This window comes from Hermetia illucens, chromosome 1 (genome assembly GCF_905115235.1).
Source record: "Hermetia illucens chromosome 1, iHerIll2.2.curated.20191125, whole genome shotgun sequence".
NCBI classification, from domain to species: Eukaryota; Metazoa; Arthropoda; class Insecta; order Diptera; family Stratiomyidae; genus Hermetia; species Hermetia illucens.
The window spans coordinates 71688983-71703082 of record NC_051849.1 but is presented as its reverse complement, the minus strand read 5'-3'; the positions used below and the strand labels follow the sequence as shown (position 1 = coordinate 71703082).

The 14100-nt window shown below is 42.7% G+C and overlaps 1 protein-coding gene across 6 annotated transcripts in view; it reads right to left on the bottom strand.

Moving 5' to 3' along the window:
* Positions 1-742: 742 nt before the first annotated feature.
* Positions 743-14100, bottom strand: part of LOC119647100 (filamin-A) — a 166973-nt gene continuing 153615 nt past the window's right edge. For 5 of the 6 annotated variants that reach the window (XM_038047873.1, XM_038047871.1, XM_038047872.1 and 2 more), the window contains exons 13-19: positions 4237-5284; positions 3151-4173; positions 2956-3084; positions 2522-2883; positions 1463-2464; positions 1222-1401; positions 743-1158 (exon numbers count right to left, since the gene is read on the bottom strand). In XM_038047873.1, the coding sequence (XP_037903801.1) occupies positions 1027-1158; positions 1222-1401; positions 1463-2464; positions 2522-2883; positions 2956-3084; positions 3151-4173; positions 4237-5284 (3876 nt within the window). In that variant the 3' untranslated portion in view covers positions 743-1026. The remainder of the gene's footprint in view (positions 1159-1221; positions 1402-1462; positions 2465-2521; positions 2884-2955; positions 3085-3150; positions 4174-4236; positions 5285-14100) is intronic. The other variant, XM_038047876.1, reaches the window with a different exon arrangement.

The window sequence follows — 14100 nt, the reverse complement described above, 5'->3', positions numbered from 1 at the left end:
TGAATTCCAATCTAACATGGGGATGCCTTAGGAACCAGGAAAATAAAAATCCAGGACCATCATGGAGGAATCCAAGTGTTCGCTGGATTGTTTTAATTCCCCTAAGAAAACCGTAGTAACAAAAATACTTACTGGCCATTTGAGACTGCATAGGGAAGCTAGGGGTACATGTGGACACTGTCTCCATTTTCTGTGAGGAGAGCGATACGATTTCTATGCATGTTCTAGGATAACTTGTCCAAAGTTGGGTAAGGCGCTTGGGGAATACTTAACACCGGATGGTAGGTTGAAACGCCTAGAAGTGGGAAACATCTTAAAATTTCTGTCTATTATAAGCTTTACAGACTAGTTAATGAGTATATTATGACCGTTAAAGAAACACAATGGTTCTTCTAGGACGCAATGCAACTTCCCTCGACACTATTATTATTATTAAATTTATGCTGCATAGAGTTGTCTTCCCACTTTTCTCTTTATCTTTCTTGGGGAATGTTGAGATCGACTCTTGAATGTTCTATCTATCGCTTACTCTATGAGCTTGAAAACTACGTAAATGTTATTAAGACTATTTGGAACGTCTGACGTAGTTGAGAATCAGCCTCACCATCTCTTGTCCATAGGTTCAAAGTGTAGTGGCGGTCATTGATTATCAAACTGCATATATTCTTGCTGGACTAAATACCATTGGATTTGCTTATCGAAATTTCCATGTAACTTAATCAATTTAACCAATATTTAAAAGTATTTTTGAATTATTTATTCGATTTAATAATAATATTAAAAATAATAAAAATGATTAAAACATCAAACATACACATAAGTCCATTATTCTTGTTACACTCTTTAATTCGTTGTATAAATATTCGAAAAATAATGTTATTATATAGAAGCATAACGAAACAAAAACAGAATATTTGCATTTGTAAAGTAGAAAAATTGTGTCTAATGCAAAGGCACTAAGTCTGTCTTATCAATTTTCGACATTATTTTCTGCATGCTATTCTCTGTACTACGTGGTCTAATTGTTTAAAGTCCTTGCAGATACCTCCTCAGTTCTTCCTCGGTGTCGAATATCATAACAGGGAACGGTGATCCCGGAACAAATTCTCCAGCCCACTTAACTTCAACCCGATAGTCTCCCGGTTCGGTTGGATCATACTACGGAATAAGCAAATCAAACGTTTCAGTTAAGGAAAGGGAAGAATAGTAAAATAGCAATACCTTGCACAAAATCGTTCTATCCTTTTGGCTTTCGCGTTGCATTTCCACTCGGAATGCACCTTTAGGTCCTCGAACCCGAACAGTCAATTGACCGGCTCCAGCCCCTCGAGTATCGCAAATGAATCGAGATTGGAATGTAGCCAAAACACCATGTTCAATACCAGGTCCATATACTCTCACCTAAAAAGCATAAAGAGCATAGTCAAAGTCAAGTTAGTCTTTCTCATAAATAGAGATATACCTTGCTTGCATCTGGGGCACCGGCAATCTTCAGTGCAAACGGCGATCCAGGTACATGTTGCCCACCATATTTTATGGTAAGTAAATGCCTTCCAGGCTCCTGTGGCTTAATATTCAATGTAAACGTTGCATCTCCGTGATCATAAAGTTCACAGTAGGCAACTTTTCTAGGACCAGCACAATGAGCAGTCAACTCTCCAGGTCCAGCTCTTCGAGTGTCAATCCACGATTTGATTTCTTTACCGACTATGCCGTGACGAAGACCTTCACCTGAACAGATTACCTTCGAAGCATCTACAGAAGATCCAACGGCGACCGTCAGAGGGCATCCCTTTACCATTCTTCCATTCCATTTAACAATCAGATTCAGTGGTCCTGAAGAAGAACGCTGTGGAGTATACGACGCAAGCCAAAGTGATTCATTGGGACGCGGCTGGGATAAACTGACAGGTACAACAGTTCCATCTTGATGAGTGAGCATCACCTCTGGTCGGCCAGCTGGCGCGTCGGATGCATCAATCGTAAAGTGGGCAGCTTCACCAGCTTGAGCAGCGGCCAAGCCACGACCAGTTAGAACTACCTTGTCTGCTGCTTGCTGGGCTGTTACATATGCGCTTCTTGGGCAGTTTATAACTGACACCCCACTCCATGTTAGATCAAAGTCATGCTCTCCGGGAGTCAAATTATCTGCACTGAGAAATAGACGTGCTTTGCCGTCTCCGTGCTTATCAACTGTAATCTCTCTTCCGTCAACGGTACAAACCAATTCTCCTGGGCCAGCCTGGGATACATCAAACATAATTCTTGCTGGCAAGATCAATCGACCTTCGTGATCTAGGAGAGTTCCCCAGCCGCCAACTGGTGTCACTTTGTTAGCATCAACGCAAGAGATGCTCCATGGGGATCCTGGTAATGGGCCACGGTTTGGACAGCTTGCACGAATTTCATATTTTCCTGACGAGAGAATAGTATATGAGACTTTCCATTCGTTGTTGCCAAGAAGCTGGAATAAATCAATTTTAATTTGACTAAATGTTGAAATTTATTCGAACATTTATACCTTTATTCTTGGTTCGATTCTCTCGCCATATTCATCCATTCTTTCAATTTGAACATTTGGCATAGTTGGGCAATACACAACAAATGAAGTTTCCTTTCCTCGATGGCAAATTTCTAAACCGTTGCCTGCGGCTCTTGCATCAGATTTACTTCCCGCTTTCGTTACAGAGAAAGATAAAGGTGTTCCTGGTACAGGTTCACCCCCGTAGAAGATCACTGTTTTGTAATGGCCTGACATGTTTGGTGTGAATTCAATAACGCTTTGACCTTCAGATTGCTCACTAACTCGAACTGGAATGTTTTGCCCGATTGGTGATAGGACAAATGCTTCCAATTCAGCAGTTCCAGCTTGGTCAGCCTTAACTAGAATTTCGAATAAAGGAGAGAATTATGATTAGTTATTAAAATAGATCAGCCATGCTAATTTCAACTTACGGATCATTGAAATTGGGCTATGTTGTGCTAGTTGACCCTTAGGTACTCCTTGCAGAACAGCTTTCTCCGTGTTGAAAGACTCACATGTAAACGGACTTCCTGGCAGCGGTTTAGACTGATGCAGTACCTCTGAAATGACACAACGAAGTAACACAATAAGCAAAGCTTAATAAATAGATTCATCGGTCAACTAACCTATCAAACACTGTCCGACTTTGTTGATGGTAAATTCCGCCTGTAAATGACCTCCCTTCGTTTGATAGCATCGCACAGGCAACGCTTCTCCTCCAGGCCCTGAAACAACTACGTCAAATTCTCTAGCGGGACGACCGTTCGTATCGATTGAAAACGAAGTTGTTTTCCCAACCCTTGCTTGATACAAACCCAATCCACTTACAGTAATCTCTTTCCCAGTACCTGGTGGTTGGACATTGATCTCAAGTGACTTTGTCGATATGGGTACGCCATTGTACATTATAGCGATCTTATGCGGTGCCACCCTAGTTGGATGGTATACGATTTCATAAACACCATTCTTCGATGGCCCGCGTATCGAATGTGGTACCTCGACTGGACCACATCGTACCAGAGCAGTCAAATTGCCTTGGCCAGCATCATCGATAGCTACAGCTATAGTGGCTGGTCTGTGACATAAGGCTTCACTAACCTCAGCGATCTTGACAAGGGTTGGATCAAACACACTTATGGTCCTCGTTGTAATATGGTGGCGTGTTTCTCGGTCGATGAAACGAATAATGTAATTTCCGATAGAGTGTGTTCGGAATTCGGCAACATTCTGTTGAAGTGTATAAGCAACGGGTTTGTGGTCAGGACCAACCACTTCAACCATCTGATCTTCGGATGCAAGTTCTATAGTCGCAGCGCTTCCAATCTGTAGATATTGTGTATTCTGATTGACTTCTACACGGAAAGGACTTCCGTCTACAGGTACGTCGTTGAAGGTGATATTTACAAAATGGGGTTCGCAAGATTGCGGGATAAATGTTACATCGTACAAACCACGTGCGCAAGCAACTACTTCAGCTTTTACCGTACTCGTTTCTGTAGATACTACTAACTCAAGTGTTCCTTCACCGGCACCAGCAGCGTCTACACTGAATGTAACTGGAACCCCCAGGGCTGTTGGTCCTTCTGCTTGGTCTAAGCCACTTATAGATACCCGCGATACGTCAAATACGTTACATGAGAAAGGCGATCCTAAAAATATGAAAAGAGTCAGTTGACAAGTAATTGCAAACAGGCATGAATTCCTTTCCTTACCTGCAATATGTTGGTCGTTCGCCGTTACGCTAATCAAGTGTCTTCCCACCACACTGGGTCGGAACGAAGCGATATACATCTCGCCTCTTGGTGTCAAATTAACTGGAACATTATCACCAGACGGGGAAGTGGCAAAAACTTGCGGTTCAATGCCCTCGAAACCTTCCAATTCGAACGTATTGTCCATCTTGACTGAAGCTTGTTTCAGTCCTTCTCCAGTAGCGACCGCTTTAGGCAATGAAATTGGTGCTGGCGAAATGTGGCAAGCAAAAGGTGATCCCGGGACTGGATGACCGTTGAAGCGTACCGACAATGAATGAGTTGCTGCTTCTGTGGGTTTGAAGTTAACTTTAAACCTTGCATTTCCTTCCGACTGTACGAAATTCGGAACATTCTTTCCATTAACTGCCACTATAATCTCCAGGTTCCCGGCTCCAGCCTGGCTAGCGTTAATACCAAAACTAACACTTTTTCCAACCACGCCAGGTCTAATATCCGTAACAATAACCTTTTCTGCTGAATATGCTTTCAACAAGAAAGGGCTTCCTTCTACATGTCCTCCCTGAGGCACTCTGACTTCTACAGAATGATCTCCAACATCCAAGGGTTCAAATTTCACCTTATATCCATTATCGGTAGATTCAATTTTGGTCGGAACACTTCTTCTCGCCGGACCCAAAACCTCCACCAGTGGGCTTACATCGGAGTCTACCATGAATTCAAATACTCGACCAACGCTAACCTTATCCATTGAATCAGCTGCAACTACTCGGGCAGCCGCTGAGACTCTGCAAGTGAACGGGCTCCCGGGGACGTCTTGACCATTGAAGCGTAGCTCTACCGTATGATTTTGAGCTTCGCGGGGTGTGAAGCTAATAGCGTATGTATGCTGTCCTTGTGCTTGTGCTGAAGTCGGTACACGACCACCGTTAACAGTGACTTCCAAATTCCCTGGTCCAGCTTGTGAAGTTTCAACGAGGAATGTTACGGGCTTACCAACAGTTCCATTGCTCACATTTTTCACCTTGATAGCGTCCACGTCGTAAACCTGAAATTTAGCGGTTTTATTATTATTGCATAGAAAATAAAAAGTTTTATAATCGATTGGGGTAGGATTCAAATTTCAAGAAGATTTACCATATTAGGAGGTAACGCAAGAAAGGCACAAATCAATTTACACTGGCCTTAAAAAAATATGAGAGAAAGAAGTTTGGATTCCTCTAGTAAATGTGGGAGATATTTATAACTGAAAAGTTCGTAGGTTAACTTAGAACAAAAAAATATTTTGTGAAAATTTGATCTTATTATTCAATATATTTGCTTTTGAGAGCGATACAACAAATATAGCGGGCATACAATTTTTTGATGCTATATTTATAATTCGATTTGCCTTTGGCCTCACAGGCCTCAGTTTCGGCGATTACCTCTTCTTAGTTCCTTTTAATCGAACATTCTCTTGGGGTCTGAAAATAGGAAAAAGTCGCTGGAGGCAGATCTGGAGAACAGGGTCGATGCGAAAGCAGTTCCAAGCCCAATTCATTCAATATTGCCATCGTTTTCATTGATTTGTGACTCAGTGCATTGTCTTGAGTAAACAGTACTTTCTTTTTCTTCAAATGGAGCTTCATCCTTCAAACCCTCCAATATCGCTTTGTAATAGTCGCTCTTGATTGTTTTTCCCTTCTCAAGATAATTCACCACGAGCAGTCGATTCAGATGACGATGGTTTTGATTCCAGTGTGAAATAATGGAGCCATGTTTCGTCCATTGCCGCATATCGGCACATTAATTTGGGTCTTTTTATGGAGGACGAGCTCCAAACACTGCTCAGAATCATCAACTCGCTGTTGCTTTTGGTCGATTGTTAGCTCGCGCGGACCTAGCCAAACATTCATGCACGATATGTCCAACACATTTCTTTGATATCTTTGGAGCCTCAGCTATCTCGGTCACCTTCACTTTGCGGTCGACCAAAATTATTTTGTGGACTTTTTGATATTTTCGTCGGTAACACTGCATACTGATTCCACCTCGTTTAAACTTGGCAAACCACTTATCAACGGTTGATTTTCCTGGTGAAAAGTCCGAAAAATGCTTATCAAGCCAAGCCTCGGCTTCAACAGTATGCTCTATCCCACAAACTAATAGTCTGACAGCTGTCAAATTTGAACAGGTGTCTTTTGAAGGTTAGGGTTAACTAAAAATCATATAGATGTAATCCTAGTAGCACCATCTGTGTTAGCCTACGAACTTTTCAGGCCAGCCACTAAATACTTAAATAGTTACTGAATTTCCTCCAAATAAAGCTAAGAAATGAAAATTCTGAATTTTATTTCAGTTAAAGGGTAGATGGATAAAGTTGATTTTATGGGCTTCTCTCATAAATATTTCTTCTAAGGTGTCATCCCGTGTGTCGGATTCGAGGAATCGATTTTTTTAGCATCAATTATATCTACATACAGTGTAGAATATATGGCCAACGTGATTTTTTGATATTCGGAGTAGTTCGAAAATTACAGTGTTAAATAGGTAAAATGTCACATGGCAGATTTATGCCAATCGCCGTAATAAAGCGCGTATTTATCAGTCCGAATAGCTTTCGAATGACTTCGCTAAAGTCATAAGAATTGAAACGAAAGGCTTTACTTGTGTTTCTTCAATAAACATAAGGTTTATGAATTAATAATCAGTTAAAATTTTTAGGTTAAAAATCGAAGTCTACTTTTTAAATACGTTTCTCTCGATGCTGCATGTTGGAAAACTGCTGCCACCATAGCCCAAAATCTATCAAATGAAATTCTTTGAAATTTTCACGACTTATTCAGAACACATTTCTTCGGACCGCAAAACTAGGATAATTGTGATTCATTCCGTAGTTTTTTTTTTATTAATTAAAAAAGCCTTGAAAAAACACCAAAATTAACAAAAAAAAAGTTTAACAAGGCACCAAAAATGTACCTTTCTATATTTTTTAATAATCCTAGTTTGCGGACTGTGGTTAAGTCCGCACGTTAAAATACCGTTTACATTTTTTCTAGCCTGGCAGCAGAAAAACATTCACAACATTACCCCCTTTTCAATTGCTTGCAAAGCTTCCATAACATAACGTCGCGTGTAAAGAAGATCAGCAACTATTTGAGCTGCTGAGGATCAGCCAGGCACACTTCCTTTAATCTAGGAAAACCTTTTAGAAACTAGACACGAGCTGATGACAAAATGTCTTCATATCAAACTTTACAGACGATAGTTTGACGTCAAAAGACGGCTTCGCTCCCACCATTGTAAGCGTCATGTTTCGGAGGAATAGATTAATTCCATAAATGTATTTTCCGAAAACGTCTCTGAGCACGATGCTCCTAAACAGTCGGTGAAGATTTTTGTAAATGCAATCCCAAAGCCACATGGCCAGTTGAATTTCATTCTTGGCTTTTCGGTTTTATGGTAGGGTGTGTCTTCCTAGAAACAAATTTGGAAACCATATAATATGAGCGCTGTGATTTGGGCTTAAGAATAAGCTCAAAGGCTTCTCTGTGCCTGGGATAGGGACTGACCTGTTGGCGAAGACCATTGATTATGGAAAACCGACTATGATTGTTCGCTCCTCGACAACGGCAGCGAGGGTTCTCAGAATGTTCACTTTCTCCAACTAGACAACCAGACGCGAATCCGGTGTCAGGTTGTTTGTGACAACAACCACAAGGCGCGGTCTCTTCAGCTGGTTTCTGACAGACTTCTGACTGATTCCGGTCCAGGTCAAAGATCCTCCGATTTACTGAAGAAAGATGTTTCTACTTTCTTCTTCTAAGGAATAGGAAAGTGATCCACACTGTCACTCACAAACTCCAAATCTTCGTCAACACCTGTCTGCAAAGTATCATCGGGGTATGCTTGCCTGATGCCATTACAAACGGAGAACTTGGTCGGCGCACAGGCCACTTATCCGTAGACGAGTTGATGAGATGGTGGAAGTGACAGTCGCTTATAAAGGAGGGCTACAATTGCTTTGCTGGTTACGCCATGACAACGCACCTCGAACCCTTACTCCCAAGACGGTCGCTCCAATGGCATTTGGAATAGCAGAGTGGAGAAAGAACGCCGGCGTCTCGGGAGGTCTTGGGTGGTGTGGTGTGGTTCACGCTTGGTAGAAATGGTGCTCTAGTACTTCACGTTTTTACATGACCTTGACCTAGACCTTTTAGGGCTGAAGTCAGACAGCGAAACGCAAGGAAGTATCGTATGCCATAGGGAGGACAATACTCCGACTTTGGAGAAAAGCTCCAAGCGCTAATAAAACCGATGGCCAGCACTGAAATTGCCCAGTTGAAACTTGCACTTGCATTTACTGCATCCGCAGCTTTTGGATGTTTGCCATGCTAAAGCTGCATCTGCAGTAATTGCAATGGTGCTCTGAGGTGGCGGGGAGGAAGACGGGGCGGCAACCCTGTCGGCTGAACCAATACCAAGTGGCCGAGGAGAACCTCCACGTGGTGGCACCGGAAAACACTGTATCGCATTGGTTGCCGTGATGCAGTAGGCGAATGCTCCAAGGCCTAGCAAGGGCGATCAGACCCGACTCTGCACGGGGACTCATCTGAAGTGGCTTCGGTCACGAAACCTTACCAGGGGTATGCTGGTACTATGGGAACCGAGGAAGCCCCTGGACTCTTATACTTCAGGAGAATTCTTGTCGTATCTGTGTACAGCTCAGTTAGTTGCGGTTGGCCCCCTTGTGGGAGTTTCATGGTGGCTGTGGTTGTGCTCAAGCGAGAAGAGACCTTCGGGCCTCGACGTGGTGTTGCGTATCAACACGGGTGCCGTACTCCATAGTTCGTGTAGATATTTAGATAATTCTTGCATCCACCAGTATGAATGCTAAGCCATGCACTTGGTATAGACTGGTACCGTTCTGCTTGTCTAACGGGGCTCTGATTGTGGTCACAAAATCAATCCGTGCCTGAAGAGGGCCGTAGGATTAAGTCTCAAGACAGGCACCTACGTTAAACACCGTGGACTTCACTGCAGTAGTTGCAAGTGCAAGTTTCAATGATAACATTGGAATAGTGCTGCCCAAAGAACCCAGGGTGTATCGGATGTAGATTCGTGGTTTGCAAGGAGGAAGCATGCAACTAATCTGGGATCCCTCTTGTGACAAACCAAGAAATTACGTCATTCTCAAATGAAACTTAAAATATATATGTCTTTCACAGTTTCTAACGGAAGACCTCGTGGCTGTCCAAGTCGCACTGGAAGCCGTCGGAAGAACAGGAGGGGCAGTCGATGCTTCCCACCAGATGACACTCAAATTCCACCGGAAGAGTCATTAGACTGGCGAATTTCTACGAGAGAGAGGTGTTACCACATCTTCCACATCAATCGAAAAGATGAGCACCTTCCTGAATTCATCCTTAGTAATAAGTAAGAAATATATATTAAATTGAACACGCCAAAATTCGTGACCAGCACCAGGCACGAGGTATTAGACATAAATCTAGTAAATATTCCGATGAGCGGCCTGGTCAAGAATTAGAGGGTGGCGGAAAACCCAGGAGAACAGATTATATATACAAGACCCCTGAGTGACAACATTGCTGAGCAAGGCCCAAATAGAGCTGGAAATAGTAGTGAAAGACTCAACAGAATCATCATTGACGCATATGAGGCCAGCTATACGTACGACACGGAAAGTCAAGTCATCAGGGGACGTACCCTGACGGAACAGGAATATAGCCAGAATGAGGACGGAGGTGCGGAAATTCTCTAACCGGGCAAAGCAAACCAGGGACGGGCAGAGGTACAAAAGAGCACTGGCGACCCATAACAACGCGATCAAGGAAGCAAAACGAAGCAGTTTCAAGGAATCCAGGGAAGGGACAGATCACCCCACCGAAGCAGTAAAGCTATACAAAGCTATAGTAAAAGACAATGCAATATCTTCGGTCTATCTGAAGAAGGAAAATGGGACATTTATTGAGAATTAGGAGGACAAGATACATCTGCTTCTCAGAACTCATTCCCCGGGGTTCTACCCTATGGCAGAAGGCAATAGCATTCTGCCTGACATCCCAACAACGGACAGAAGGAGAGAACTTTTGGCGGTTCACTATTTGTCGAACAGATGGCTACTTACTAGTTACTAACTACTGTTGAGAAAGAAACACATGTTTGCTATCCAGGACGGCATGAGCCATGACCCATGCCTATAGGAAACAGAGTAACAGAACTGATGGAGAAGTAAACCAAATATTCAGAAGCACAGATTGTTATTGATGTTTTTCCCGGATCCAGTCGAAATGCTGCACTCCCAGCCTTGACACAATTATAAACGATGCTACAAAAGGTATTGTTGAAAATAATGCTCCAGTCATCTGGACAAGAGATAGACGAGCAAGAACTTGAAAGTAAATTTCGACTAGAATGAAATAGGTTCCGTCGGAACGTTAAGAGTGATCTGACTACCAAAGACAGACCAATTTTGTATAAGACTAAGGTGCTAGAGTCACAAGGAATAGAGAAAAGAGTAGTTGCATCTGAAGTAGAGCAGTTATTCGACTAATTGGAATTGGTAGCACCGGTTGGGACAAAAGCGATGATAATTATCCAATAACATATATAATAAAATAAGTACCAACAAATTCGACATACGTTTCCCAACTGCTATGCAAGAACGAAGAAGGCAAATCAGAATCATCATCATCAACGGCGCAACAACCGGTATCCGGTCTAGGCCTGCCTTAATAAGGAAGTCCAGACATCCCGGTTTTGCGCCGAGGTCCACCAATTCAATTTCCCTAAAAGCTGTCTGCCGCCCTGGCCTACGCGATCGTTCCACCTCAGGCAGGGTTTGACTCGTCTTCTTTTTCTACCAGAGATGTTACCCTTATAGACTTATAAACTTTCCGGGATGGATCATCCTTATCCATATGATTAAGTGACCTGCCCACCGTAACCTGTTGAGCCGGATTTTATCCACTTCCAGGAGGTCGTGGTATCGTTCATACATTTCGCAATTTTTTTTGCTAGGAAACCAAGTCCCCGAGAAATACATAGGGACTGACAATATCATAGTCTTGTACAGTAAGAGCTTTGACCATATGAGACGTTTTGAGTGGAATAGTTTTGTAAGCTAAAATAGGCTCTATTGGCACACAACAACCGTGCACCGATTTCATCGTCGTAGCTGTTATCAGTTGTGATTTTTGACTCTAGATAGAAGAAATTATCAACGGTCTCAAAGTTGTAGTTTCCAATCTTTATTGTTCTAATTTGACCAGTGCAATTTGATGTTGTTGATTGATTTTTTTTTTGGCGCGGACATTGCCACCATACATTTTGTCTTGCCTTCATTGGTGTGCAGCACAAAATCTCACGCCGCCTGCTCAATCTGGATGAAGGCAGTTTGTATGACTCGGGTCGTTCTTCCCATGATGCCGATATCGTCAGCATAGGCCAGTGATGGGGTGGACTTAAAAAGGATGGTTCCGTCTCGTTTACCTCAGTATCACGGATCACTTTTTCCAGGGCCAGGTTAAAGAGGACGCATGATAGGGAATCCCCTTGTCATAGACCGTTGTTTTTCCATCGCTTGCCGCACAGAGAAAATCTGATCTTTTGCTGATTTGCTTAGAGTGAAGCCGCTTTTATATGGATCAATGATGTTCTGGGCGCATGAGGCTATCCAACCTAGCAAGATAGCGGAAAATATTTAATTATTATATATTTAACAACGTGATATCTCTATAATTGCTGCACTGATATCTCCCTTTTTATGTATGGGACGGATAATTCTTCGCTGCCAATCGTCAGGCATTGATTCGCAGCCGCATACGTTAAACATAAGTTGATGAACCGCTTAGTTTAATTGTTCGCCTCCACATTTAACCAATCCCGCTGTAATTCCATCGGCTCCTGGCGACTTATGATTTTTAAGCCGATGAATTACGCGGACTGTTTCTCCTATACTTATTAGTAGCAGTATTTGTCCTTCGTCTTCAGTTGGCGGGACCTCCAACTCGCCAATGTTCTGGTTATTCCACAGTTCATCAAAGTACTCAACCCATCGCTCCAATATGCCCACTCTGTCTGAAATTAGATTTTCCTCTTTGTCTCGGCAGGATGAACATCGAGGTGTGTAAGGCTTCATTCTGCTGACTTGTTGGTAAAACTTCTGCGCCTGTTGCAATTGCTCTCTGTACTTTTCGAGTTTACAGACCTATTGGTCTCCCAGACTTCCTTTTTCCGTCGAGAATTCAATTCTCCGCTCGCTGAAGTTCGTGATAAGTCTCTGCGCGTTCCCGCGTCCTTTGAGAATGCATCATTACCCGGTATACGCCAGTCTTGCTTCCGTTGCTAGCTTACATTCAGCGTCGAACCAACCGTCCCGACTCTGTTTGCGGCTGAGGCTAAGTATGTTTGTGGCTATAATTATGATAAAGTTCTTGAGGTGATTGTGAAGATCATTTGTTGATACTTCATATCCAGGATCTCTGTCGACTGCAGTTATTGCGGCATCTATTTCCCCCTGATAGGTGTTGCGGAGGGCTGTGCTGTGGATGACTTCAGTGTTAACTCTCACCTGATTGACAAAGGGGATTCTGGGTGATGTTGTTATTCGAGCCCGGAGCATCATGCCAATGAGATAGTGATGCGAGTCTATATTGGCCCCCTTATATGTTCTGACAATCATCAAGGCTGAGAGCTGGTGGCGTTCGATCATTTTTATTTGGTTGAAAACCACGTTCGTTTGTGGACCGCTTTCCGTGCAAACTAAGCACTTCCAACAACCATTGCGTGGGACACTGCCATTTGAATAATCCGCAGTCCGTTATCATTTGTATTTTGATGTAAGCTATGGGAGCCAACGTATCGCCTTAATACAGGTTCCGTCCCTACTTGCAGTTAAAATCTCCAAGTATGATTTTGATATCATAGTTGGGACAGGCCTCGAGAGTTCGTTCTACTGCCTCGTAGAAGGTATCCTTCTCCGACTCCACAGTCTCCTCTGTAGGGGCGTGAACGTTTATGAGGCTTATATTTCTGAATTGGCCTCGCTAACGCAGAGTGCATAGCCGTAAGATAGCAGCTGAGTAATAAATTATTTTTGCCAGTAGTAGTAATAAACTAGTTGGAAACCGGAAGCTCAGTGCTCCAGGCATGAGAAATTTTGTTGATATTTTATGTAAGACTATTGGGTATTGGGTTCCATTTATACGTAGCTCGTTGTCCACGTGCTTTGAATACACTCCATATTCAATTCAATGTGATTCTATGACTTAATTTCTTAGGAAGTACTAATTTGACAAATTGGCCACTTCTACCTACTATAACTTTGTTAATGATGTTAGGATTTCATCCAAACTTTCCAGGATGATGCTTCGTATTAAAGTCTATATTATTTGCGGGTTTTAGTTGTGGTTTCACTCTATCTCCGTTGATAAATCTGGTTGCCCACATATTTCATTTTGAAAAGTCATTCTATGGGCGGAATTTTTGTATCCAGTGCTGCCTGTTCCAAATTCCCTGGAAAGGTTTCTGGTTGCCTCCGCTGTGTTGTGACTAAATTTAAACTTATGAAGAAAAGGTGCCCATTTTCGACCCACTTCTATAGTTTTTCTTTGCCCTCTCTACAAATGTGTGTGTTCATGAGATGAGAGAGATGGAAAGCCTCTGCACACTCAGACCTTACTGGTCTAGTAGTCAACCCCTATACAAGTATAGTCATGGTGGTAACTGACCCCTCGATGAAATGTAGGACTATATATACTGTATTATCTCATACCACTAACACTACCTGACCGCAGTTGAGAACCATCAAATCTGCAACTAGCTTCTCTTAATTGTGAAATCCGACATTTCATCTGCAACAAC